The sequence below is a fragment of the Bactrocera latifrons genome, unplaced genomic scaffold (assembly GCF_001853355.1).
Source record: "Bactrocera latifrons isolate USDA-ARS-PBARC rearing strain unplaced genomic scaffold, ASM185335v1 scaffold_137, whole genome shotgun sequence".
In the NCBI taxonomy this organism is placed as follows: Eukaryota; Metazoa; Arthropoda; class Insecta; order Diptera; family Tephritidae; genus Bactrocera; species Bactrocera latifrons.
This window is the reverse complement of record NW_017534819.1, coordinates 846,078-859,996: the sequence shown is the minus strand read 5'-3', so window position 1 is coordinate 859,996 and position 13,919 is coordinate 846,078. Positions and strand designations below refer to the sequence as shown.

Here is a 13,919-nt window from a genome sequence, read left to right as displayed (position 1 = left end):
TTTTTTTCAGGAAATAAATCTGCAGCCATAATTGTACCCAGTGGAGCTTCTTAACCAATTATAGCTAACTACGGTTTTGAGAACCGAAMTTTTTAGTAAATCCTTAGTGGAAGGGAATAACTGAATCGTAAATCAAAAAGGGATTGTCCGCATARACTTTAGACTTTACATATCCCCACAGGAAAAAGTCGAACAGCGTGATATCGCATTATCYTAGTGATCAATAYACAGGCACAAAACGTRAAATTATCTGCTCACCGAAGTGTTCTTCCAATAAATTCAKTGATTGATGCAAAGTGCGGGAAGCGGCGTAGTCTTGATGAAACCAAAWCTCGCCGATATCACGTGCCTCAAATCTGGAAATCAAATACGTTCTCACCGGCTGCATTTTTGAMGAAATATGTATCGATTATTCCATTGGTTCACAAACAACACCAAACCTTTGTTTTGTTTTTTTAGATGGAATGACAGCTCTTGACAGCTCATTGTCTCCCYTGTGGCAATTTTACTTGTTTACATATCCGTTGAGCCAGAAATGCTCCTGATCGCTAAACAAAATTTGGCTTGAAAACGTCGGATCTTCTTGGACCTTTTCACAGTTAGGTACCACCGGAAGAAGATGCGAAAACAAGTTTGACATATGAGTCACGAGTTAACCCAAAGAACCTCATAGTTCGTCACAAAATCGGTCACTTTCTGAAACAGATGGTTACTGGTGATGAAAAATGRGTCACTTATGACAACGTCCAGCTAAAGCGGTCATGATCGAATATCGGGAAGAGAAAGCAGGGATTGGCAAACTCCTAATTTGGAGCTGGGAATGATCAAGTGTGACCAATAAGAGAAGAATTGTTTTCCATCAGGACAACGCCAGGCCACACACATTGATAGTGACACTTCAGAGGCGCCGGGAGCTCGGTCTTTACATCCGCCTTATAGTTTGGATCTGGTACGAAGTGTTTACTAGCTGTTTCTRTTTATGACGAATTGTGGGTCCAGCCAATATGCATAGTTAATGAGCATGTCCGCTAAATAGAGCGTTCGTTTAGTAGACGTTTCACTGTATTTTTTATTTATGAATTGTTTTTACTATCCTATCTTCTAAGTTGGTTCGAACTGAACCAGTGTGCTAAATTTTGATAAAAACTATTCAGTAGTTAAAAAGTCCATCGCGGACAAACAACGTGGTACGTAATTTTTATATATAAATATTATATCATATAGACAAATGTATAGCCATGTTCGATACTAGATTACTTCGGGTATTTTTCTAACCGACAATTTTTCCTAAGAATTTTGATAACAGTTGATCAAAGCCATTGCACAGTATGTAAATACACAACTAATTGTTGGTCGCGTCTTATCGTCTATTAAATGTCGCGTGTTGTTATTGTTGCGAAACGCTGGTTACGAAAAGCAACAACAAAACATAAACTTTTATAAGTTTTTGTTTGCAAGAACGGGTTTCGTTGTTTGCCTTGTATCAACAGCCACAGCTCGATAAGTGGTAACAATGCACTAACGGATAGTGCTACCAGCAGTGGCGAGGCACTCTCAAGTCAAAAGCCAACTGAGCGAGGCACTCAAGCGCTCAAACAACCGGCCGTCCGTCCATGCAAAGTTCGCCCAAAAAGCGAGAGGCGTCGCGCAAAGACMGTGCAACAGAGAAGGTGACGGTGCAAACGGCTGCGGGGTGGCTACGCTGCAACTACTCACATATGTCATTAAACGAATGTAGCATGCCGCAGGTGGCGCAATGCAACTGCAACATGCGGCAAAGCGTAGCCTAAATGCGTTTGCAGCTTGACTAAGTAGTCTTGCAAAAGTGTAAATGCACACACACTCACACGCACAAAGGAAATAAACGCATACGAGACAGACGTGTACGTGAGTGTGTTGCAAAGCGATCGTGTTGCATGCTGCTGCGGCAGCGGCGCGGCAGGTGAACCGTGAGATGCGAACACAGTGACAACAGAATGAAATTCAGCAACAACAACAACAACAGCACAGGGCAGGTGCTGTCACTACTGCCGGTTGGTTGTTGTCGTGCTTTTGCTTTCTGCTTTGCTTTTGCAAAAATTTATGAAGAGTGCAAACGATCGGTCGCCCAGCAGCAGCTGAACTGATTCTGCAACTGCCGCGGCGTCACGTTAGCGCTGACGACCCTAATGAGCGCAATGAGTAGCTTACTTTGTAAATACGAGCGCGCTGCTGCCAAGGCAAGTAGGTGGCTTTCTCCGATGTGCCTTGCTATGTTTTGACTTCGCCACTCGAATATCGCTCGAGATCATATGGTGGGCCACAGCAGACGTTGTAAGTGAAATCTATGTCGGCAGCACCAAGGCACCTCGCAAATATGTCTACTTTTGTGCTAAAATATATATAGATGAAGCATTGTTGTCGCTTAGTTTGTTCTCCCCTTTCTTGCTCACTGTTTGYATACTGCTTTTAGTTTCTTTCTCGCTAGTCGGCGCTGACTCACASTGTGAACTCTTAACGGGGCCAATAAAACAGTTGAGGGAGCAACAACAAAAGTGTTAGCTTAAGTATCATATACAAAGTAAACAGTGTTATCATGCATTTATTTAATGTGAAGACGAGTGATAAGCTCGAGGTGCATACGGCTGTATGAAATGTACGTAAAAGTTGGACTTTAATATTATTTATTTATATTATATTATATTACTGTCTCCAGTTCGTATTGACTAAAAAGGAGCCATTGCAAGGTGACCGATAAGATTAWAAGTATGTATATTATATGTGTATATGTGCTATTCAAAGCAAATCATTTGTGGTTAGTAATGTGACTAATTTGATTTATAACCAATAGTTGTTGGTAGTAATTTCTTTCTATATCAGCCAACGTAATCCGGCCAAGTGTATCATGTTTAATCTTAATGAACTTAATTTTTTATCGAAAAAAAAATCCAGTTAACCCTTCACTGCAGGATTGCATACAGCATAAAAGTGTAAAAACATCTAATCTTCATTTTGCGGAATCAGTTTGTATGGTAGCTTTACTCTATAGTTTTTTGATATGATCAATTTGTTTGGATTTTGTATGACCTCCCTAKGCCGCAATTTATGCCCAATTTCGTGAAGATATCTCGTCAAAACAAAACCTTTTCCTTACGAGCACTTGATTCCAAACGTTCAGTTTTTATGGCGSCTATATGCTACAGCTGACCGATATGAACAATTTCTTCGGAAATTGCAAGGTTTAGTAAAGGAATAATCCCTTCCAAATTTCGTGGAGATATCTCGTCAAATAAGCAAGTTTGTCCAWCGAGAACTTTATTTTGATCGGYCAGTTTGTACGGCAGCTATACGCTATAGTAACCCGATTCGAATAATTTTTTTTAAAATTATAGCGTAGCCTTAGAAAATACTTTGTGTCAAATTTCGGGAAGATATCTTACTAACTAAAAAAGTTTTTCATACAAGAATTTGATTTTTAAGGGTCAGTTTGTATGRCAGCCATATGCTATAGTGRTCYGATTTACAAAATTTCTTAAAGTATTATAGGGTAGTATCAGACAATAATTTGTGCGAAATTTCGTGAAGATATCATATCAATTCAAAAAGTTACCCCTTCAWGGACTAGATGTTGATCGATCGGTTTGTATGGCAGCTATATGTTATAGTAGTCCGATATAAGTGGTTCCAACAAAAGAGTAGCTTATTGAAAAGAAAMGAGCGTGTGCAARATCTCAAATCGATATCTCARAAACTAATTRAGCAATATCTTCATCTATACATAGACAAAGATAACAAAGACATATTTGGTTACGAAAAAAATATCAAAATTATTTATTAAAAGAAGTAGAATATANTTTGGTTACGAAAAAAATATCAAAATTATTTATTAAAAGAAGTAGAATATAATATAATATTGAATTTTCCTCTGCTAACTGTACCTAGGAATTTTTATTTTATTTTTATTATTTTGAAATTCCTATATTTTCCCCTTTCTACTCTTAGTTATTATTATTTCCCTGAAATTGGAATTCTCTAAACACCAAACCGAAGCTCCACAGTCCAACACGAAGAGCGTCCGAAATGGAGAGCGGAATACTAAATAAACAAGTTGACTACAAGTGGCGATCTATGAATGAATAAATATCCAGTTGGCAGCAGACTTCAAACGACATAATCAATTACCTTACACTTTCCTTGCAAGCCATGCGTGTGTGTGTGTGCAAACACATTCAAAGAAGTGCCCATAGTAAATAACTAGTATGTATACAAATGCCGATAGAGCTCAAAACCCACGTCAAGGCAGTCATGAATAAGCCCATACATTTACAAAGGCAGCAAAAAAAAAAAATTGAAAATCAACGAGCCGGCGAATGACCACAAAGTAAAATGCAAATACACATAAATGAGTCGGAAAAAAGATTGACGAAGTAAAAAGTAAATGTGAAAATGCCGATTATCCTGTACGCTGCGAGCAAAGAAATACGACAACAACGCGGTCAGCAACTACCTGTACGTGGCAATGTGCACAGAAAATCCAGAATTTGTACAGCGAACAGGTAAATCATACCTGCGCACGAAGGGGGAATCAGCGTACTCTTGCGCATATACAAACAAACACACATACGATCAAACAAATGTACGGGCATTGAAGGTGGTTGCTATTTACATTGTTATTGGTTATCGAAAGCAGTTGCGATCGTCCTCCCTCTGTTCCTTTCGTATGTATTTCTYTGCTGCTGCCACAGGTGAGCCACAACATGGCAATAAAAGGAGCGTAACAAAGCAAGCTAAACGCAGCAGACTGTTAGTGGAACAGATGSCTTACCCTTGCCATTATGATATTTCGTATTTTTCGAGTTCGATATTTTTCTTAAAATTCCTTTTTTACCCAAAGGAGATTGCTCACATCGTGATTTTGTTTCTATTGTGAGCGTTTTCTTTCACAGCTTGAGTTTTTATCCGATGATCCGCTGATATGTTGATCTTAATGATGAATTTTCGTAACTAGAAGAAAACCTGCATGCATGCAGCCGTCTGTCGCTCATCTTCAACGGCTGTCGGACGAAACGATCGCTCGCTTAAGTAWGTATGTACCGAATGTAGGTGCAGTGTTCTCCAATAAAAACGGTGATTYAGTTGAAGATATACAAATCCATAAATTAGGTTACTCGGGTTACTCGGGTTTCCTCCAATTTGTCCAAACGTTTTTGATGATGCTTAGAGATACGGAAGTGTTTAGAGGAATCACGCAATCGCAATGCAATGTGAGGCATGCAACAATGTAGGTAGGCATAAAATTATCAGAAATATTACATTTTTGCTGCATGCATGCTGCAGAAGATTTGGGTGTGTTGCAAGGATCTCACACAGTGCRCTCACGAATAGTTAATGAGTTTTATAATTATTAAGAAATTTGATTTGAACGGAAACAATTTTGATTGAAATAAGTATATTCACAAGAGATTTGTAATAACTGGGCTTGCATTAAAGTGTGGACTGTGTAATGGGAATATGAGCTCTGTAATTTTGCTGTTTCTTTCGGTTGGATAACATTAAGAAAACATAACACGCAGAGGCTTAGGAGAAATAAATATCGAATGATAGTTCAAAAGGAGCCTGCAAGATAGGCAATGCTTTTGTAAATTACTTTTACGAAAATTACTTTTTAACATTTTTATTAAATGCACTTGTAGTTAACGCTTTTCTCCCATCGAACACCTGCATATTGAGGTCCGCATGCTCCCTTCCGACAAACACTGACCACCATTCACAGTGGAGCCATTAATACCTTCACCGRCTCCCTCTCTGTGAACRYGGTACTTGTAGTCAAGCCAYCACCTATTGCAGACGAAGAGCTCGAGTTKTCGCGAKAAACGAGAGTGCCACTTGCGCAGCTTCGTTCTGAATACTGCAAAAGGCTAAACTACTTATCCAGAATAGTTCCCGACATATCTAATATATGTCCAGCAGGMAATGAGTCTCTGCATGACACTGGCCACCTCTTTGCATCCCCCCCTAATCCTATTCGTCTGACATACCTMTCTCTTTGGTCTGACCCCGTCGAAACAACACGTTTCTTGGACCTACCGTTGGATGACGTCGGCGACAACYTGTCTAATCTAATCTCTACCAACCTAACGAGGATTGAGTACCAGTTACAATAACAAGAACAATATTTCATGATATATACTTATTCTTGTTCCTAAGCTCCACATGATTTTATAGATTCGCTGTGAGTACCCTCTAGTCGAAGTKTCTTTGWCAAATACAAATATATATTCTCTTATAACATTTGTAAATATTTATCTAAATAGTCTATTGATAGACAATATGCCAAGTTTCATATTTTGCTTATTTTGTTCTAACTGATATGTATGTATCTATTCAACTAGACCCGCGCTCACCTTTCATATCGCCATGATCCACATAACCAGCAGTGATGGATCCCTCGCTGGCTGGGACAGCAATCAAAAGGAATAATCCCAGTGTCAGCCACATAATCACGCGGCTGTGAGAGTGTTGCGCTGTGTTGATCTTCATTTCGTGCGAAGAAGTTGTAATTGCGCGACTTTTATTGATTTTAAGAAAATATTTTTTTCACCAAAGCTTTACAAAAACACACACTATTTTTAAACACCACAGCCTTTTATTAAACCTTTTTCGCATCAAATATAACTCATACAAATATTTTATAGGCACAATTTCATACAAACTTCGCGCAATATTTCTTATTCTTTGCATGCACGTTCAAATACACTGCATTTTATTATTATTATTACTATTACTATTATATTTATGTTGTATTTTTATTTATGTTTTGCTGCCAACAAAGAACTGGGCTCAATTTCTTGCCTTGCGTGGCTCGATCAAGCGTGGCGCCGCGACGACAACGATAACGGCGCAGCTCCCTATGTACGACTAATTGCAGTGTTTGTTGTTAATTTACGTTGCTTTATTGCTGTTGTTGCTGAATTTTGCTAGCGCTGAGCGATCCAGCGGAACGTCTGATTCGCAAGCTCAAACTAGGCGCGGAAGACCGGGACGCGTACGCGACTCTTGTCATTTGACGACTCGAACGAAAACAAAACCAACGCGCTCGGCGACGATGACGACGATGGGGAGGAAAACGAGCTCGATGCTAGAATGACGGCGATAAAGCCAAGATCAGCATATTGCCACATGTTGCATTACTATAAGCGCATACATTGGACGATTTGTTATTCGTATTTATTTAAATATTTATTTATAGTTTTWTTTTACACTTTATTTTGTTGTTGCAGAGTTATACGTAGCATTTATTTTAATGGGCTGGCATTGCTGCTTGCTGCGAATCATTTATTTTGGCAGCTACTGTACATACAGACATGAAGGGCTGGCGGCGCTGCAACAACAGCCAAGGTGTGACAGCTTACCAATTAGCGTTTATCGTGGTGTTGATCACACAGTGTTTGTTATTGTTTTAGTTTTGTTGTGATTTGCAGGTTTTCTGTGAATGAAACTGTTTGGGAGCAGCTCGCTGCGTAGTTTAATGGAGTAAACCAGTTCGGCGCCTGCCAAAACAAGTCGGTGGTGAGTAACAGCGGTCGCAGAAACGTAAATGAAGTAAAATATTTTACAATATAAAATTCGTGCACAGTGTTCGTTTTATTTATTTTCAGGAATCGTTCGACGATACCCTTACACACCAGCAGCACTTTGGAAGGAACTCAAATTTCCGTTTCCGTTCTATTGCGCGATCGCTTCGAATTTGTATATATTACACATACATATACATATGATTATTTACATACACATACACATCACACTCATATGAGAATATGCGCAAACAATGTAAAGTCGTYTATTTAGCCGCTTTTAGGCCAAGTGCGTTGAGGGTGCGCATTGACTCGTTCGTTACACTTGTTGAGCACACTTAATTTCTTTACTGTTTTCAACTATTTACTTTTTTTTATTTATAATAAAGTAATGTTATTGTTATTTGTTGCCATTGGCGACAGCAATCAGGCCGACGAGCGTTATAGTTTCGCACTGCCAACACGCGGCTGTAAAAGCTGCCTCAACTCTTCACACTGTACCTAATACCGTTTACTTTTTTATCTGTTTATCAGCGCGTATGTTTTGTAACAGTTGATAATTAATTTTTATAACACCGCGTATGACTGCGAAATTATTAATAAACACTGAGTATTACTTTTCAGTTTGTTTTGTGATTTGTTTTGCATTTCTCACCTTCTTATTTGGTTACGCAAACAATGCAGTTCGTCTGTTTTCTTGCTTGCAAATATTTAATTATTCCCAAAAACAAAAACAATTATTTCAAACAGCAAAATAATTATTTCATTCCACAAAGTATTTACAAAAACACACAAATCTTCGCAAATGACAGGATTCCGCAGAAAGACGGCGAAAGCAGCTAATGAGCAAGTGMTTCTGCTGACGCAGGTGAACGCGATCGGTTACCGCTATAAATTACTATGATTTTCGTTTTTATTTTCACCACTTTCATCGACCGTTCTCGCACTACTTTGTTTTTGTATCTCGAAATTGAAATATGTATATATATTTTGTTCTTGTTTTCCAATTTATTTTGTACTATTTCGTTTTGCACATTGTAATTAGTGTAGCACTAACGGCATTCGGCTTAAAGGAGTCACTGAAAACAAATTATTGAAAACGCGTAGCGACAACAAACGACGGCGCAATCAACACAAACTACCAACTGCGATGAGAGACAAACAACAAATGAGAGGCGGCCGYGCACGATGACCAAAGAGCGGCTCTGCCAGAGAATGCGCGAGCAGAAAATGAAACACAAAAATRCGAGAACAGTGTTGCTGCCTTTTGTTGTGGAACGTTTTGGTAGTGGAATTTCGAGTAAGGGGGAAGAAATTGTACTTACCCAGTGTGAAATGGGCGTAGATGGCATTATGCTTGGCTTATGCATTGCAGTATTTTCTTTTACATTTTTTATTTATACACTCAGACAAAAAAKTACACGGTAAATGTAAATAAAACGAAAAGTATTTAATTATTTATCAATATTTATTTCTTCGCCTGCAATTGTTATATCTCCTTCTAGTTCTTTTCAGTTTGGGGAACAAGAAAAAATCACACGACGCCAAATCTGGTGATTACGGTGGTTGTCGATGGTATTCATTTTTGGCTTTAAATTCGGCCACAATAATGCCTCGCTGCGATGGTGCATTAATATGGTGTAAATTTCGCGAGTTGTTATTTTCCTCCCTTCCTCCCGAGGTTTGTTGACTTGTTTACGTGTCAAACTTATAAGCCCATGTCTCGTCGGTATTTATAATGCTATTCATGAATGTGGAATCGGAATTCACACAATCACGGATGTCCAAAAAGATCTGTTTACGGGACTCTTTAAAAAAAAAAAACAACTTTATCCAATGAGTCGAGCGTTCCTTACTCAAAATGTTTTTCTAATATTTACATTAGTTGAGGTGGGGGATGGTCGTCCAGAATGATATCTCGTCCGTCTTTGAAGACTGTTTACCACTCCTAGGCTTGTAATTTCGATAAAACAGAATCACCGTAATCCTTTTCCAATTTTCGCAATGAACCCGCACACGAAATTTTGATTAGAAATAGAAAAATTAGACAAATTCTTTGTTCGATATTTTTGTCCGTTGCAAAAATCGCAACGCACCGACTTTAGCGGCTGCTGTAAACAAACTGGTCGACAGATCTTGATCATATTGGGTATAGTAATTAAGGACAGTCCTACCAACCTAGCAAAATTCAGTTGTGGATGATTTTAACTATTTACTTATCTCTTTATCTATGGGATTAGTCTGAGTTAAAGAAATTCTATTATGTACCATATGTACTACTTTCCAGCTCAAGAGCTCATGAAAGGAACTTATTGAGTTTGTTTCGTTATATCCTACATAAAGGTTATTTTAAAACAGGTAAACATAAAAAGGAAATTATTAYCATTAAAATTATCAATGTTTCGGACTGTGTATAGAGACATTGACGATCTTAGTCAAAGAAAAATTATTGGACCTATCGGTCATATATGAATAATTGCAATATTCTACTGAGCTTTGTATAAATATTACTACTCGGTACATCATCCGTTCTAAACAAAACAAGTTTTATTCCATGTCACAGAATGTTGTGTGAATATCAGCTATCATATATCACTAAATAGGTAACGTAATGTTCGCAGTGTCCATGTGTTTCCCCATGKTTCTCTACTCATTAGTATTTTAAATATGGATGTAATTGAAATTTGCGTGTGCGTTTTCGAAACTGACACACTGTATACATATGGTTTTTGACTCGGATAATTCTTTACGGGGCACCCTCTACAGTGAAATTTTTGAAGCACAAAGAAACAAATATATGGTACATGCGGATAATGTATAATAATGTCGCCGTGTTTCTGTCCGGCTAAGGGAGCTGTCCMTATACGGAGGCGTGCAAAAACGAKTGTAAACAATGTACCTATTCGAGTMAGAAGCTGCAACTGAGAACTGTATTATATATTGAATTAATAAATGCGAGCCAATATCAGCCATAAGTGCATGAATTTCAATTATCAATTATCCTATTCGTTTCTGTGAGTAAATCATCCGTAGTAAACCAGATTAATTTTTTTTTTTTCTAGATTTTTGTAACCTTAGTTTAGTTTCGTGTGAAGTTTGATATCCATATTTAATAAGCGTGTTAACAAAAAAGTTAAAGAAACCTGAAAGTCTAAGTGTTGGCATCAGAGATATAACAGAGGATCTTAACATCTCTTATGGTTCGACTCAACACAGTCTGGTTAATGTTTTGGGTACGAAGCMAAATACTTGAATGTAAAMGACTTCGCAGAGAAGTCGCAAAAGAGGTACTTGGCCACTTAAATGGCCACTTAAATGAATTCATCGAACGCATCAATACTGGTGATAAGACAATGTTGACAGCCTTGTTATAGATTTGTGATAAAAAAATTGAAAWWAWWTTTTTTTTGTCGGTTCGACWCATCTTTGATCAGAAGCWATATTCAATTGGTTATAGATATGAATATATTAAAATATGGAATTTGACATCTTTTACTAAGATATCTTCCTAAAAAATTTAAATCTCGTTTAAGACTGGACTACGGATCGATTAGGCTTTGTAGGTGCCTCTGTAGAAGACTAATACTGAAGTGGGTGCTATAAGTAGCTGTTCATCAATGTGCATAAAGCTATCAAAACCAGCATATGTAGATACATACATATTTGGATATGCGTCCAGTTACTCGTCGAACAAAGAACTCAGATGCTGTTGCGTTATCGAAAAACTTTTCTTCAGAATCTGGTGTTCTGGTGTTAGCGAACATTTTATACTATTCCAACTACGATCAAAACTCATTACAAATGGTGATCCATTTCGAGGTTTCCTGCTACGAAATAACGACCACGACTACAAATCAGATGRACCWTTCRTTGAGTCCAATTTTTGAAGACTCGTTCGAGCATTTCGACATGTTTTTGACGTGATTTCTCGCTCCAAGGCCTGAATCGAAGCRAGATTGCCMGCATAGACTTTACACTTTACAAATCTCCACAGGAAAAGGTCYAACAATGTGATCTCACACGATCTTAGTGGCCAATCGATCGGCTTAAGCGGCTTCAGTACTGGCACAAGCTGTACTTAGTACGCTTTCAATTTAAGATCTTGAMGTAAAATGCGCCAAGTCGTTCCATATGTCAGTCCGAGTTGCTGTGAACGCCGCCGAATCGACTCYCTACGGTCTTCGTGTACTCTTTCAGCTACGGCTGCTGTATTTTCTTCCCTTCGAGCTGGATGTGGCCAATTCGTTCGAATATTGTCCAATAATGAAAGCTCAAGGAGAGTGAGAAAGTTGCGAATAGTAGGCTCAGTAGGCCGATTATTTTRACCATTAGTTCAGCGAAAAACTCAATACGCACTCTTTACAGAACGTGAATTTTCATAATAAATTTAAGCGATTTGTAAACGTTGTTCAGGCGTAAGTCTTTTCATGATGAAATGCTAAACAATACTGAAATAAATAACATGACTTGACACGACTAGCGCATGATCTGTCAAAAAAAAAGCTATTGAAAAAAGTACGTCTTACTTGGATCACCCGTTATTAAGCATTTATTAAGGTTTAGACCAAGTCTAGACCAATTTCATCCATGTTCACCGGCAAACACATAATTTTAGGAAAACTTGTACATTTTATTAAAGTGCCATACTTTTTTTCAGGTGGAATGCCGAAAATAATTGTATAGACCTTATTGGAGGAAGTATACTTGACAACACATTTAAGTTCAATTTTATAAAAGTTGCTTGTGAAGCTCACGCATTGAACGACATTTGGACTTCAGTTCCTATAGCCTTTTACTTTTTACCCAAAATATAGGTCAACATATCAGAAATAATATTGAAATTTGAAAATAATTTTTCTCAGCAGTGATCGTGGCAAGTTGCAAGAGCATAAAACATTCGGTTACAACCGAACTTAGCYCTTTCTTACTTTTTTGATTTAAAATTCGGGAGCTTAAGGTGGAATATTAACCTTCGTTTCAATTATTCATAGCAATACATTGCGTTGGGTACCGAGGTAAGGTGAAGTTAAGCTTTATTTTATTTTTGGTTTTGGCAGGATAAGGTTTACCATCAGAAGAAGATCAGACTTCAAATTTAAAAAAATTACGAATGTCAATACAAATTTCGCTAACAAAAGCTTTCTACAAATCTAAGGAAACCAAACTCAAACAGAAAGAGTGTAATGAATGAAAATATTTTCAGTACCCCCTTTACAATTCACTATTTAAGGAGGGTGGGGTGGCCTCCTAAAATAAGCAGAAAATTACCACGCAAAAATATTATAGTTTTTATGCAGTAATTGAGATCTGAATGGTCATTATGAGACAGGATGCAGCCCTTGATAGCAAAGATAACAATATTCAAGGGTATAACTAATCTAAGTCTTCACTCTGGCAATAACAAGGAAGTGCAATAACTGCGACATACATATATACAGATGAATTATTATCACAAATAGATGAAAGTACTCATAGATATTTATTTGTGTGTATATCATAAGCATATTCGAGCACTYTTACCACTTAAAGCTATGAGTCATCATTCAAAAACTTACTGCGCCAATAAATTGTTTATGCACGTAACAAAGTAAACGCTTGCGAGAGTCAATAGGCACTAGATATTACACAGCAYATAGCATACTAGAGATTGCATAATAAAGAAATAGCAAACAACTTCAGATAGCAGCGGAAGGCTTTTCCCACCAAGCACACCGATAAAAGATACTCGACTTGCAATTAACTAAACTTTCCAAGTGTTAATTGAATTACATTGATAAAAGGCATTTGACTGTTAGAATTGTACCACTGGTCTGGTTGAGTATAAATAACTCTGTCCAAAGAATAGTCAATCAGTCAAGTTAATTGTAACAAGCTAACAAAATGAAAGCCACTTTCACCGTTGCCGCTGTGCTTTGCGCCTACCTGCTGGTCCACTCGGCCGTAGCATTGCCCGTGTCCTCTTCTTCTTCTTCTTCGTCTCCTGCTGCTTCATCTGAATCAGGATCAGGATCAGGAGAAGTTGTTGCTCAAAAGCCACAGGACCACAAGAGGAAGCTGCCACCAATTGTCATTGATGCTCACATGAAGGCCGAGGCCCACGTTAAAGTACCTGAGGAAGTTGCCGAAGCTCTACTCAAATTGCTCTTCAARTTGCAACAAGAAGAGAAGGATAAGCTAGCAGGTASTAAACCTGAGATGCCATCAAAAGATGAACAGCTTCAGAACGATGATCCATCAAAGGTAGAGGAGCCAGCATCAGCTGAACAGCCAGCTTCAGCTGAAGAACCAGCACCAGCTGAAGAGCCAGCTCAAAGCCAGGAACCAGCAGCAGAACAGCCAGCCCAAAGCCAAGAGCCAGCAGCTGAA

The 13,919-nt window shown here is 38.2% G+C and overlaps 1 protein-coding gene across 1 annotated transcript; it reads left to right on the top strand.

The window, feature by feature from the left end:
* Positions 1–13,384: 13,384 nt before the first annotated feature.
* Positions 13,385–13,919, top strand: LOC108965203 (serine-aspartate repeat-containing protein I-like; the record flags this gene model as incomplete). The annotated part of the gene is made up of 1 exon (XM_018927435.1): positions 13,385–13,919. A coding segment is annotated over exon 1 (486 nt), but the record flags the coding sequence as incomplete, so codon positions are not given.